This window comes from Balaenoptera musculus, chromosome 11, assembly GCF_009873245.2.
Source record: "Balaenoptera musculus isolate JJ_BM4_2016_0621 chromosome 11, mBalMus1.pri.v3, whole genome shotgun sequence".
Classification (NCBI taxonomy): Eukaryota; Metazoa; Chordata; class Mammalia; order Artiodactyla; family Balaenopteridae; genus Balaenoptera; species Balaenoptera musculus.
The window spans coordinates 29,392,240-29,407,849 of NC_045795.1; the positions used below are offsets into that span (position 1 = coordinate 29,392,240).

At 37.1% G+C, this 15,610-nt stretch overlaps 1 protein-coding gene across 1 annotated transcript in view; it reads left to right on the plus strand.

The window, feature by feature from the left end:
- LOC118903338 (24-hydroxycholesterol 7-alpha-hydroxylase) overlaps positions 1-15,610 on the plus strand; it is a 68,760-nt gene that overhangs the window by 39,245 nt on the left and 13,905 nt on the right. Inside the window, exons 8-10 of the mRNA XM_036868312.1 lie at positions 2,533-2,666; positions 10,326-10,421; positions 11,274-11,362. Coding sequence (XP_036724207.1) covers positions 2,533-2,666; positions 10,326-10,421; positions 11,274-11,362 — 319 coding nt within the window. The remainder of the gene's footprint in view (positions 1-2,532; positions 2,667-10,325; positions 10,422-11,273; positions 11,363-15,610) is intronic.

Sequence of the window (15,610 nt, forward strand, 5' to 3'; positions counted from 1 at the left end):
AAAGATGTTGTTTGAAAACAGCATCTTTTTCTTTGTCTAGTCTGAGAATACTACCTTATTTTTCCTACATCACACTGGGACTTGAGAAACTAAAAATATTTTTTCAAAACATTTATTTTCCAAGTGTAGTCTACATCTCTTCTACATTTGTAGGTCATAATAGATTTTGTTTTCAACTCAGAACAAGCTTTTGTTTCTTTATTGTATAATACAGAACATTTTTTTTTGCACTTTATAATTCAATTAGTCTCCTAAGAATAATTCATAAAAAACTTTTTCTCCAAAAGAAGGTCAGAAACTTCACTATTACCAGAGTCCAAACTTTTTCAAGGCCAGAATTATGCCTGTCTCATAATAGGTTGGTCACTTTGGAGTCACACAGATCTGATTTCAAACACAAAATCTGACCCATGGTAGTCATTTATCCTTGATCAATTAGAGAAATATTTATTTTCTATATCCTATAGCTTCAGTAAAGTAAAATACAAAAAATAAGTAGAGGGATTGTTTGGTGAATTTGTCTAATGTAGATGCTCTAAATAGATTTTTAAAGAGAAAAACCTTTTTTAAAGTAAGATTTAGAATCTGAATTGTAGGTTACTGCTAATTTATTTGTAATGTCCATTCGGCAAGGGCCCTCATTTGCTGGGGTCACCTTGATTTCCAAGATAAAGGTGAAATTGGTCTGAACTCCCTCCCAGAGTTCTAGGGATCTTTGGAGGGAGAAGTGATGGAGACGGCCAGAAGTGGAGGCCTGTGCCTCTCGGAGTTTCTCATGACTTCCAGTCTCGCATTTCCTGATTTCTCCACTTCCACTCTTTTCCCTTCTGCAGTTCTGCCTCTTTTCCATATTACATTACTTCCTGGACATACCCAGATCTTTATTTCCCCAAGTGTTAACTTAAGGTATGTGTTAGCTGACTTTATTAAAATATTAAAAATATAGGACAAGGAAAGGGAAAATTACACAGTAGCCAGAAACAACTTAAAATTGAGTATGTGACATAAAGTTGAATTTTCTGTTCTTAAAAGTCCCATCTGCCATTTCTCCCTTGGAGAGTTTTCCTTAGTTTTCTAATAGGTTGTCGGTCACCTGCCATGTAGACAATGGTCTTCTTTTTCTTTTTTTTTTTCACTCAAGTACACTCTAAAAGAAACTCAGATCCCCTCATACATTTTTAAGTTGATGTTCTAAAATTTGTTATCCTGCATTTCAACACCTTCCCTGCTTTTAACTATCTTCAAATATTTTATATCTCATAGAACGGTTTCCTTGCCTGCATGGTGTACCTGTTAACTGTGTGTTCGTTTCTTACCTCCTAGACTGAGTGTATTGCGAGAATGCCTTCATTGTCGTAACCCTGGTGGAGCCTGACTCAACTCCTGGCTCTTGCTCAGTGCTCAAAAATCTGTCAAGTTTAATGGAGTGTATAGACGTCCCTATGGGAATTAATAGAACCAAAGCTCAAAAACCCTAGTTCCCAGACTCCACTAACCGGAAACATTTGCTTCTGACTCCTCAGGAATTCCACCTGTACTGACAGAGAAGGTTTCCCAGGCAGCACCCACCCAGCCCTCTTCTGCGTGATGGGCTGGCTTTAGGACAAGCCTCATCCAGAGTCAAAGAGAAATGTGGCTGGAGACCCACATTCCACTCTCATCCACTCATGCCCAGTACAGTTGGGAGGAAAATGTGAAAGTTGACTTAAACTGACCATGTTGTTGACTTTTATTAAGCAAATACTGTCAAAATTGAAAGCTGAGTTGTTTAAAGTAATTTTCAAAATGTAAACATTTTACTTGAAATATCATTAATTAAACTGTCTCATTTGACTGAAGGCCCTGACCATATGTTGGTCCATAGAAAGATCAACCGCAATCCTTTTCCAGGTGACTTCAATCTAAATATTAGCTAAGGTATGCAACTTACAGTAGGAATGTTTGATGTACCTGTGTTTAGAGAGCTCATCATTCCAGATGAAATACATGTGTCCCATCACCCCCTTCCTAATATTCTTTTTGGGCTTTCTGAAATGTATGATTAAGAAACAAAAACAAAAACAAATCAGCAGGGAAGAGATAGAAGTAGTAAGTCAGGTGGCTTCTCATATCTCTTACTTCGTACTTTTGATGCCGATCTTTTATTGCTCTTTCCTTAAGTGGAATGAGAACTTGGACAAGAAACAATGAAATGAGTAAAAACTGAACATCTTTCTGACAGGGACTATCTTAGTCATCTGATAGCCATAGGACTGTGAGAAGGTTGGATACCAATCCATTACATTACAGTAATCAACACTGGTTTAGTTTTATATGCCATACATTTTATCTTGGTAAGAAGAAAATGGTAAAAAGAGTCAATAACTTACTAAACTTGGTATGCAAAAGTAATAATAATATTAACACCTGATATCAGAGACAGTATTTAGAAAATGATTTTATGTAAGCTATTTAAGTAAATAGCTTACATAAAATCATTTTCTGGCCTCTTTAAGTCCATCTTTTTTTTTTTTTTTTTAATTCTCTTTCCAGGTAAAGATAAGATTAAAGTGTCTGAGGATGACTTGAAGAAACTCCCTCTAATTAAATGGTGTATTTTGGAAACCATTCGTTTAAGAGCCCCTGGTGTCATTACTAGAAAAGTGCTGAAGCCAGTTAAAATTTTGGTGAGCATTGGTTTTGTTTTAAAATAATGAACCTTCCGGGGGGAAAAAAGTAGATATTTTGCCCATTTATTATTAGATAATTTCTTAAGTTCCATGAAGTACTATGTGACCCTAGAATAGGTTACTAATAAGAGTTGTGCAGCACCAGTTTGTTAATATAGATATCTATCTATTGGCAACTATTTTAGCTAAAAGATAAGCCTTTCATAATCATTTTGGCTATGTGATTCTATATCAGAATTAGTATAATCCTATTTCAGTCAGGCAGGAGGGTCGGATAGTGTTTCCTCTGCTGAACCAACCAATGAGTATTCCTGAGTTGGAATAGGTTGAGGAATTGAGTGTGTGAGGGAAGTCCTTTAGAATAACTGGAAGACAGTTCAGATCACAGATACAGGAACAGATAGCAGAAATGCCATGGGTAATAGAAACTGATATTAGGAATTACTAACTGAGTGAGGTCCTCTCTATGGGCAAAGTAGGAGAATATTCTCAAGTGCACCATGAAAGGTATGTGCATGTGGCAAACGTTCAGTTCAATATTTGGTGAATCATTCAGGCAGAACAAAAAAAAATTTTTTTTAAAGGAATGATTTGGGACCTAAATTATCCAGATAGATTATAATTAGTCAGCCCTCCGCTCTTGTTAGCTTTTTTTCCCCACGGCTTAAGAGTGCTTGGATTAAAATCAAGAAAATTTTGTAGTAATAGAATTCAAAAGAGACAAAAAAATCCAAATTTGATACAAGTTGCAACTTGCTAAATCCAAAAAAAAACATAGTTTATTTAACTGATCTTATGTAGATTGTAGCATTCAGTTTCAGCGGGATTTTAACAGTTTTTGCTTTTAAATAATCAAATTACTAATTACTTTAAACTATGACTATAAGAGAATATATATATTTAAATATTTATAAATTTAAATATATATAAATTTATATATGTAATAAAAGAATATAGTCTGTATTGAGAGGAAGTAGTCAAACAACTTGGTGCAATTAAGTAGAGCAATGTGTTTATTACTTTGAATATTACTATATTTGTTATTGAACTTTTAGTAAGCCTTATTTATATTCTGGGTAGTAGTAAATTAGCTGAAATGCAGAATAGTTATTTGACAAATAAGTGGGTATTTTGATTGTTATTTTAAGCATATAGATCCTATACAAGTTTTGTTAGATTAATACCTAAGTATTTCCGTTATTTTGGAGCTTTTGGAAATGGTATTTTTTATTTTTATTCATTTATTTATTTATTTAAATAAAGTGGGGTTTTCTTTTCTTTTTATTTACTTATTTATTTTCTATTTGGCTGCGTTTGGGTCTTTGTTGCTGTGCGTGGGCTTTCTCTAGCTGTGGCGAGCGGGGGCTGCTCTCCGTTGCGGTGCGCGGGCTTCTCATTGTGGTGGCTTCTCTTGTTGCGGAGCACGGGCTCTAGGCGCACGGGCTTCAGTAGTTGCGGCACATGGGCCCAGTACTTGTGGCTCGTGGGCTCTAGAGCGCAGACTTAGTAGTTGTGGCACACAGGCTTGGTTGCTCTGCGGCATGTGGGATCCTCCCGGACCAGGGTTTGAACCCGTGTCCCCTGCATTGGCAGGCGGATTCCCAACCACTGCCCCACCAGGGAAGCCCTGTAAATGGTATTTTTTAAAACTTTGATTCTCCATTGTACATTACTTGTCTGTAGGAATATAGTTGATTTTTGTGTGTTGACCTTGTATCTGCAATGTTGTAACATCAGTATAGAAACCTGTTTCATTACAGTGTAAATCTGTCATTAAAAAATTTTTTTATACATTATTCTTCACATTTCATGCATCTACGGAGTTTTCATATTTATTTCAAGGCCACATTAATAGTACATTGAGTTGATACCTTAAATATTTAATTATTTCCTGACTCTTGAGAGTTTAGGTAGTTTTCTTTGTTTTTAATATGGTAATTATTTGTATCTTTGTGCCTAGTACATTTTCTTTTTTAAGGATTATCATTGAATTATGCTTTCGTAGTGGATTACTGGTCCAAGCGTATGAACACATTTATGATTCACTGCCTAAAATACTTTTACAAAACTGGACTATTTTATAGGTCCAACACCTATGGATTCCCAATAAAAAATTTTAATTAAAAATAATAGATATCCAAAACAATTTGATAAATTATTTTAAAAATTCATAGTCTCTTACTTCTCCTTCCTCACACCCACACGTTCTTCCTAGAGGACATGAGGCTCAGAAGCATCCAAGGTGCCTTCCAAGCCCTCGCAGCGGCAGTTATGCCTCTCTTAGTGGTAGAGCAACCCCACAAACACGTACTCAGGCTGCTATCATCCCAGAATATTCCAGCATTTCCTTTCATTATTTTTCACATCTCTTTTTAATATTTATAAAAGGTGCAGTGGTTCCTGTACCTGCTATTTCTTCTGTACACAAAATAAACACTGCCTTTCCTCTTAGGAGGCCCAAACTAATCACTGTGATGTTCACCCTACAGATTTGAGACTTTAAAACAAATAATAAATGGAACAGTTTTTTTTCTTATTACACAAGCAAAGTATGGTAATTAGGGGGGAAAAAAGACCTTAAAAAGAAGCTCAAGGAAGAAATTGAAAATTGTTTAGAATCTTGCAAGTTAGAGATAACCACTATGAACATTTGGTATTATTATAATTTCAGAAATTTTTCCTGTAGGATGTGCATTAAAAAAATAAATTGGAGTCACACAAAGCTAATTTTCTCACAACCTGCTTTTATTTTATTTAATAATAGATCCCAAATAATTTTCTGTATCAATAAAAGACATCCACATCATTTTGAATTACAGCATAATCTAATATATGGACATCAAATAAAATTTAAAATCAGTTCAATGTTCTTGAATATGTATGTGGCTTCCCTTCTTTCACTATTATAAACAGTGCAAAGATTAACATTCCTATAGCTAAATATTTGTGCACATTACTGATTATTTCCCTAGTATAAATTCATATGACTTGGTTCTTTTAAGCTTCAAATATTTTCTAAAACAGGTGGAATGTCTTTGCTGAATATATTAATATGTTCCCAGGAATTTGGATCATAAAAATCATTTCAGATGGGATCATCTGTGTTTTGACCAGTTGGACAACAGGTCAAGGTTCCTTGCTATGAATGCTAGAAGTATTCTCCACTGCTCTTTCCTAATGGAATCTGAACAGGATATTTATTACAGTCTGAACAGAATATTTATTTTTGCTCCTGTAATCATTCCTTTCTATATTTTTTTGGAATAAGTGAGAATGGACAAACACTGGTTTCTTTGGTTTACTGTATTCCTTCCTTCTCTTTATTATGCCACCTTTCCAAAACTCTTAAACTTCTGCTTGTGCTCTCTTTACAAGGTTTCATATTTAGTACCAAGTTAATCTGCAAGAATACCCAGGAAAGAATTAACCAAAAAGAGTGTTGGAAAATATGAATAATTAAGGAATGTTAATTATCTTCTTAAGATATTAAAACATGTAGCAAAACTACAATAATTAAAATGGCATGATACTGGTGTCAGACCAGATATTCGGATCAATGTAACTGACTAGATAGATAAGAAAGAAACAAACCCCCTTGTGCAGAAGAATTTAATACTGGGTAAATGAATCATTGTAAGTCCATGAAGAGCAATGAGATTAATATATGGTTTCGGATGACTGTCTAAAAGTGGGTATTTTTTTAACTTCTAGAGTAGTAGTTCTCAAACTTTTTGACTTCAGGGCCCCTTTATTCCCTACAGAATTATTAAGAACCCCAAAGAACTTTTGTCTATGTAAGTTATATCTATCAATATTTACTGTATTAGAAACTAAAGCTGAGAAATTATTAAAATATTTATTTAATAATTCATTTTAAAAATAATAAGAAACCTAATACATATTAAAATAATTGTGTGGGGTTTTTTTTTAAGATTTTTTTTTGACGTGGACCATTTTTAAAGTCTTTATTGAATTTGTTACAATATTGCTTCTGTTTTATGTTTTGGTTTTTTGGAGCGAGGCATGTGGGATCTTAGCTCCCTGACCAGGGATTGAACCCACACGCCCTGCATTGGAAGGCAAAGTCTTAACCACTGGACCGCCAGGGAAGTCCCCAGATAGTGTGGTTTTATGAAACATAACTATATTTTTCAAAACACAAAAAATATAGAAGAACAGCATCATTTTAAGTGTTTGCAAATCTCTCTGATGCCTTTTGCTAATAGAAGAAATCTGAATTCCCATATATGTGTCTGTGATCAGTTGTTGTGATATATTGTTTCCTATTGATGGAAACGTAGAAGATTCAGCCTCACACAGACATGTAACCAAAAAAGGAAGGAGTATTTTATTAGCCTTTTCAGGTATTTCTGTGGCTATTCTTTGATACTACACTAAAACTCAACAGAGGTACTTTCTTAAAAGTTTGCTGCAATCTGAAAATATATTAATGAATTTTTTGTACTCAGTTACATTAAAATCCATTGGTCTATCCTATACTTTGAGTCTTTTACCCAGGAATGGTTTTTGATCTGGCAGATTCTCTGAAAATGTCTTGGGACTCCCAGAAGACCCTGAGCCACCTTTGAAAGCCACTGTTGTGGAGAGAAGAGGGCTTCTTATGTTTAGGATTAATCAATGAAACCACAAAGCAGATGAACAGACTGTACCATATCAAAATTTAACATGTCCTATTTTTTAAAGTATAACCTAAATTAAATGTCAGCCAAAAATTAAGAATAAATGTCAGTATAAGTACAATTCAAGGGTTAATAATTTTAATATTTAATGAATTCACAGATCAATAAGTAAAAAACTAATATATATAGATAAATGAGGATAGGACATGAGCACAAAAGTTTTATAGAAGAAAATAAGAACGTGGAAAATACTCAGCAAAGACATAAACTTTTAAACAGCAATCAAAAAAAACCTATTTAAAATGTCAGATTAGCAGATGAGAGGGCAGTGAAATTGATACTCTCATATATTTAGTTAGAAACATATCTTGCTACAAAATTTGAGGAAACAGTTGAGCAACATGTATTAATAGCCTTAGATGTTCAGAAGACATAGGACGTGTATATTCCTATGTCTTCTGAATATATATGTTAAAAGATTTTATATGAACAATGCTTTGTGGAAGAAGATGTTTGTGATGGCATTATTTATTAGAGCAAAAATAGTAGAGAATGATTGATTAAGAAGCCACTGGAGAGAAAATTATTTTAAATGAGTATACAATATAAAAATAATACTTATGCTATAATATCAAGTGAACAATGTAAGAGTCAAAAATTATTTATTCAGTAGGATAAAAACAATATGTATATACTAGGTATTTATATATGTAAACAATATTTATCAGTATATATAAACAACAAACTATATTTAAAAACAACAATAAAAAAACCCAAAAAGCTAAACTACTGTTATTAGGTAAAAGTACGGGAGGGAAGTCTAGCCAATTGATAACTGTCTTTTGTTGCCAGCACTCTTGTAGTTTTCTTTTCTAGTTTTTTCTATTTTTCTGTATTTTCCAAAATTTCTAGAAAGCAGTTTTTATTACACAAAAGAATATACTTTTAATTTTTAAAGTACTTTTTTTTTTTAAAAAAAACAACTAACACCAGACAAGCTCCTGGCCAAGAGCTGGAGAGAAAGAATATGCTTTGGGGCTCCTCCAATGGATGCTTTGCCTTTACAAGACTCCTCTTTTCTTGAAGTAAGAGTCTGCATTCCTTGCATTCACTTTGGTCTTAGCATCCTTCTTGAGTTACAACAGAGAATCCTTCTTCTCTTCCCTCTTCAAGAAAAGCCAATCTGCGGACTAGCAGATGAAGTTCATCTGGCCTCACAGCATCCCTGTGGGGTGGGCTAGCAAGTTCATTTCTGTCTACCTGACAGGTGTCATTATTGCCAACACAGAGAAGCTGTGACTTCCACTTCCTAGTGATCTATGCCCTGGTCCTCTGACTGTTTTGTCTGCCTCTTGATCTTTCTCTTCATGTGCCATGTTAACAAAGACAGGACTGTTTGGCCCGGACATAACGATGTCCGTTTGCTCAGAGGATTCCTTTGATACAACCAGCTCTCACACCCTTTTCTGCCACTCATCCGCCTGGCATTTGCTGCTGCAACAGGAACTTCTGTCTGGTCTCCTCCCTGTTGCTAGTGTGAATGCTGTTCCCGAGGCTGCCTTTGAAGTCTTCCTCTACTACCCTGCTTTGTAGGCTGCAGCCGTCAGCATCTCCACGTCACGATCCTAGGTCAGCAGCCACTGAAGAGGGCTGTGGGGAGGGTGGGGGGAGGGCTAGGGCAGCAGCTGCCCTGACTAGATGCCTGGCCCAGGGCTGCCCCCACACCTATCAGGGCCCTCCCCAGCTGATTTCAGAGCCAATCATGACCCCTCTAGCCTCAGTTCCAGCAGAGGTAGAACAAACACACAAGACTGGGATCTCACAGGTCTTTTCCACTTTAAAAATGGTAAGAGGGCATGAGCAAAAGTCTCCATCTCTTCCTATCTTGACCTGACTCACTCCAGCAATCCTGGCACTGAAATTACCAAACTCAAGTAATACTCAGCAACCATCGGAGTCAACAGGGGTTCTCTTGGGTTAAAAAACGACGGCCCCTCCCCATACTCCACTCCCTGCTCGCATAAAAAGACATGTTTTCAATTGTAACATGCTACTGTTCTAGATACATAAACTTAAAGTAAGTGTTTTGCAAATATCTTGAGGACACTTCAAAATTACGCAGGATTAAACAGATGTGGATTCTGATGCTTGGCAAAGGGAGTTACTAATAAAACGTCTTCACCTCCATAGAGATGGTAGCTCTCTAGCGATCTCACACCTTGCGGGTGCTCTTTGTCCTCTGGTCCCTGAACAAGGTGATGTAAAGATGATTTTGTGACATAGTTTTTAGCTCTTGGTATAGTTTATATATCATGAAAATCTATTATAATGTGAATGGAGAAGGATCTTGCAGACTCTGCTGCTTGAGGAAACATACCGTTTATCATCAGTTTCACAACCACTGAGACCTCAAATGTGAAACCAACCCAATAAGCCCACAACACTTGCTTTGTCCCATTTCTTCCTAAGCAGTTGTCTTCAACTTCCTTCTGCCCTAACAGCTGCTGCTAGAGTGAGACAAACAAACAGAATCCACTGCCCCTGCCCTGACACTGTCATCAGCATCCCCAAGGACAGAACACCCACTGCCCCTGTTCTCAGTGCCAGTATGGCCAGTGTCCTGTCTCAGAGTTAGTTTTTTCTGTTCTAGAACCTGGGAATCCACTGTGGTTTCCATCATCAAGACCACTTGCTGCAAACTCCAATATCAAACATCAAAAGCTGCATTACAGTGGACTTAGACCAGTTTCTAAAATTTTCACGTGTATCTCTATCTTCCCCCATGTAACCAAAGATATATGCATGTATAACTGATCATCAGAATTAGACATCAGTAATTGCCTACATTGGAAAATAGAAATGAGCCATCTAGGAAAGAGATTTTCTCACCATTGATTATACGATGTACATGTCTTCTCTCTAATATGGTAATATGGTTGTAGGATTATTTTTAGTGACCCTAGCTCTCATTAAAGCAGATCTCAAAACATGACTTGGAGCCATTTTTCTGTTATAGAATTATACCGTTCCTTCTGGTGACTTGTTGATGTTGTCTCCATTTTGGCTACATAGAAATCCAAAGTATTTTCCTGAACCTGACCTGTTCAAGCCTGTAAGTTGTCTCTTTCAGTACACATTGTCCTTGGATTTCCTCTTTATGCCAGGAGTATGAGTTCATAAATTAACTAGGGCTATATCATTAAGCCGCCATACTTCTCTGGTAACTAAGGCTACAAAGCACAGACTAGATTTGTAATATAGATGTCATAACATTTACAAATCAGCTAGAAAAGTTTTTGGAATAAGCTTCACCAACTTTAAAATAAATTTTTGTCTGAAACCAGCAGGACATGTTAAAAGTAAATATGCTTGGTTCTGATAGAAGCCATATTTCATGTTCTTCAGGCAATTGCTTCTGTTATTGGTTTCCAAGGAGTACAAAAATAAAAATGAAGCAAATTAAAACTGTGTTCTGCTATTTCTTAGAACTGGGGAGTTACAGGGCTAAACAAAATCTTAAGAGGTCATTTAGTCCATTCTCTGCCTTTAGGTAAATCTGTCAAAAATGGCATCCAGATGTATTAATTCTGCAGACCAAGCTTTCTCCATCAGGGAGGGCTGTCAGTGTCTCATTACTAAATTTATTACCTAGGGCAATTTTATGATGGAGCCTGAGGCCTTATTATAAATATTCTTCCTCTTCTGAGGTCAATTCTGTGGTTGATTTACATTATCATTTACATTTACCACTTAACAAAGTTCTTTTTAAACCTTTTTATTTATTAGTTCCCATTCCAAAAACATAATTGTGGCTGATATTAATAACAGGTTGGAAAAAATTACTAACAACCCTGCAACTTTATATGCAAGGATTAGCTGTACAAGATCATTTTTAGCCTAGAGAAATAAAGTTAAGCTTATTTATATAAGACTGATTTAGAAAAAAAATGTTTTCTTCCCACAGGAACGTTGGAAAAAGGCAAATTTAGAGAAGCATGCTTTCTTGGACTGCTTCATGGCATTTGGGAGTGGGAAGTACCAGTGTCCTGGAAGGTCAGTGCGACAGCTGGGGCACATTTATCCAGAAAGTCTGCAGAAAGACGAGGGCTTGGAGGGGGAAAGCTTTGGTTTAATCCCTCTTTTCTCTATTATCAAAAGTACAGGGAAATCTAGGAGACCACATTCTGTTTGATTGGCCCTCATATTGTGCGATGTCTCTGTGGGAATGTCTGCAGTGGCTTCTGATAGGAGACCTTGTGAGAATAAAATATTATAGTTGCAGCTGCCAGATGAAAGCTGGGTTTGTGTTTCAAATGCTCAGCTTTTCTATAAGGATAATTTGAAGTGGTTTGAGTTCTACTTTTTTTAAAGATATAGATAGAAGAATAATATTTATTGAACAACAACATTAGCACGGACATTTGCTGGGATTACAGAACATCTTTAACTTTGAGCATGAAAGCAGCTTACTGGGTGGTTTTTCTTTATTGAATTAGTTCGGTTCTGTAAAAAGTTGCCTTTGATATCTTTTCGAGTTAAATTAATGTGGCACCCAGGCCTCCTCTTCAATGTGATGCCCTGTTCTAGTGCAAATTATCTACTGTTTATTTATTCAAGAAGAAACCTTTCTGAACATCTCACCTGTACCAGGCCCTCTGCTAGGCATTAGGGATAGAGCACTGAGGAAGATGGACATGGTCCCTGATCTCATAAAACTTACAGCCTACATTAAATAAATCCCATTTCCTTGTTGGTGATGGTTCTGTTGGAGAAATGTTGGTACCTATTTGTAACAAAATCTCACAGAGTGAACATACAAATCCTTTAAAAATTCTATATTCGAAATATTGTACTTTCTTAAGGCAATTGTCTTTGTTGTTTGAACATAATTACCAATCCATATTTGCAATTGTGACTTACTCAACAGCATCCGTTCAACTCCTCCTTTGTTTTATGTTTTATAATATCAACTTGCTTTTCATAATTGACACCTCCCCCAAAGTGGTTTTAATTAGCCTTAGCCAACCATGGAAATTCTATCTTCCTTCTTAGAAGTTATTCTAGAAGCTGAGGGGTAAGCAGATTTGTGCCTGGTGTTTCCCTGGAGACAACTATTCGTCCTGGGGTAGGTCCTTGACTTAAACTGGCCAATCAGACTGAAAGGAGAGACTTTTTTCTTTCATCGTTAGGAGAGAGGCCCCCTCTGTCCTCCCCCGTTGGAAGTGAACAAGCAAGCAGGTAGCTAGCTCCAGTTGTTGCTAAGAGCCAGTTCAAGAGGAATAAGCTTTAGGATGGTTTGGAGTCTGTGGACACAGAGTAGAGATATGGGAAGAGCCTGGTCCATGAGATGTCATGTGCCACTGAATCATCAGTTTTGAGGAGCTTCTCTACTTCCTGTTATGTTAGATAATAAATGTTTTTTATTAATAATATATATTACATATATATGTAATAAATGTTCACTTATTTTTAAGGCAGTTTGAGTTGGAGGTTTCATTGGTTAGATCTGAAAACATGCTGACATACCCACCAAAAAACTCCAAAGTTAACATTATAATTGAGTGTCAGATACTTTAAGGGAATAGTATAACCAACAAAAACAAACAATAACTACAAAAACCCATCATGCTCACCCTTTCTCATATTATTTTTACTTTAGAAAAGCAGTTTTTTTAAAAAATTTATTTATTTATTTGTTTTTGTTTTTGGCTGCATTGGGTCTTCGTTGCTGCGCGCGGGCTTTCTCTAGCTGCGGCGAGCGGAGGCCACTCCTCCTTGCGGTGCATGGGCCTCTCATTGCGGTGGCTTCTCTTGTTGCGGAGCACGGGCTCTAGGCACACGGGCTTCAGTAGTTGTGGCTCCCGGGCTCCAGAGTGCAGGCTCAGTAGTTGTGGCACACGGGCTTAGTTGCTCCGCAGCATGTGGGATCTTCCCGGGCAGGGATCGAACACGTGTCCCTCATTGGCAGGCGGATTCCTAACCACTGTGCCACCAGGGAAGCCCAGAAAAGCAGTTCTTAAACCAATAGTACGTTTATTATTTTTGTCACCAATATCAATGTTGTAAGAGTAGGTCTTCTAAAAATGTTAGATATACTTTTTTTCAGGTCCCTTTAAATATATTCCCAGTTGTAACTAAAGAGTTTACTATAAGCGTCTTTGAAATTGAGCTAGAAGTATTTTAGACCAAGAACTGAAATGCTTTGCAATGAAGCATGTAGTATGGGCCAATGGTCAAGGATTAACTGATGACTATGGTTTCTAAGAGGGGCTGTTAGGACATTACTGTGATATCTTTTGAGGCTGACAGACATTTGCTTGAGTTTGACAGTAATGGGTACAAAAGAGGGGACCATGACATTTCACCTCAATCAATAGTATATTATTTATACAGAAACTATACATTTTTCAATGTACCGAGCTTGTACTATATGTAAGGCAGTGTCCTGGGTACTGCAGAAGCTTTGGGCAAGAGTAAGACATGTTCTCAGCCCTCAGGAGATGATGTCTTAGAGAAGGCGAGGAGGATACCATATCGAGTTCATAAATAACTGCAAGGAACGCAGGGTGAGAGATGGCCAAGCATCACGCTGTGCGGATTCAAGAGAGAGGGTGTATCTGGTCAGGGTGATCTTAGATGATTTTCTTGGGAGAGTGGCCTTTGAAGGGTTGGATGAACTTCCAGACTGAGGGAATAGTGATCGAGGGGTCATTTAGTACAGGGGTATGTAGGTTAGGGGTTATGGTTTTACTGTTACGGAGACCAGATTACAAGTGGTGGCAAGAAGACAGACTGAAAAGGTACCTTGGCCCAACCGGGAAGGTCCTTTAATACCTAGGTGCACAGCTCACAAGGCACTAATGAAGTATTAAAAAGTTTTGGGTAGAGCAGACTAGAGTGGGGCATACTGACATTCCATGTGAGAGACATGGAGTGGTGCAATCTACCGGATTTGGAAGATGATTAGAAACAGTGACCAGACGAGAGGGAGGATTTGAGGAATGCTGTAGCTTTGAATCTAGGTGGCTGGAAGAGATGGTAGAAATAGAGAAATTAGGAACAGGAGCAATTTTGGGGACAAGATATTAAGTTTTCCTTTGAAAACTTTTGAGTGTGAAGTGCAGCAAAACATATATCATATAACCAAAATCATATAACCAAAATCTACAGGTTAAATATGAATGTTGAATAAATATGACTTAATTTTTAAAAACCTACTTAATCTAGTTTTCTATTAAGCTTCTATTTTTAATAGTCCATAATTTTCCTGTTACTTATTTTAAACAGCCAACTCATGAAACACTTTTTTAAAAAAACAGACAAAACAGAAAATTGTTCAGGAAGGTGAATGACTTCATTTGGACAACATATGCCAAGATAGATCTTTACACTAGAAAGTTAATCCCACAAACCCTTAGTATAATCCCTAGAAAATTGCACCCATTCTTAGTTTGTGTACCTCAAGCCAATTTATTTTCTCATGTACCAAATACTCAGTGAGTCAGAGAAAGTCGCCTGGGAAGTAGATGACAATCAAAGTTCGTCAAGAAAACAGTCTTGTGGCCTTGCAGCTGTCGCCCCTTGGTGTTCAGGCCACTGAGGCAGTCTGAGAGCCCCTCTCCCAAGTGAACACTAAATAAGAACTCAGTGCTTCCATCATCTGCCAACCAAAAAGCAGAGTGAAAGAACTAGAGTTCCTCCTTTGAATGATGGGAGTTCAGAAAATATATGCGGAGGGTAAACCCCTTGCTAGCCACTTCCCTGTAGTGGAAGGGACCCCTTGCCAGTAAATCTACTGCTGGAGAAGTCTAGTGATTTTGCAGAAAAACAAACAGGAGAAAGCACACGAACTACTAGACTTTACCAGCCATGGGAGTATGCGAAATGAAGAGTGGACATTTTCCTCTTAACTGTGAATTTAGATGGAGGAATAGGACAGGGGATTTCCAGTGGGTGTCTCTGAGAGTTGATGATCTTAGCAGAAAGGGATGTGCTTGCCATTCCCACCCCCTGGAATGCACACCAAAGCCAACAGCCCTGATTTTCCTTGGTTCCCATCCCTGCAAGAGGATCCCAGTTGGCTATATCATTGTGCTAACTGATATGGGTTAAATTCCAGTGTAAAACAATAGCCCTAATCTTTGGCAAGATAACCCCCTTACAAAGGCATGCTTGGATAAGAAAAGGGTGTAATAAGAGGAAGGCTGCAGTACTTGAGACATGGAAATGAAGCATGGATTCCTCAGGGATAAAAACTGTGATTTCTACTTTTTTGTGTGTTTGGGTTCTTCATGTATCCTA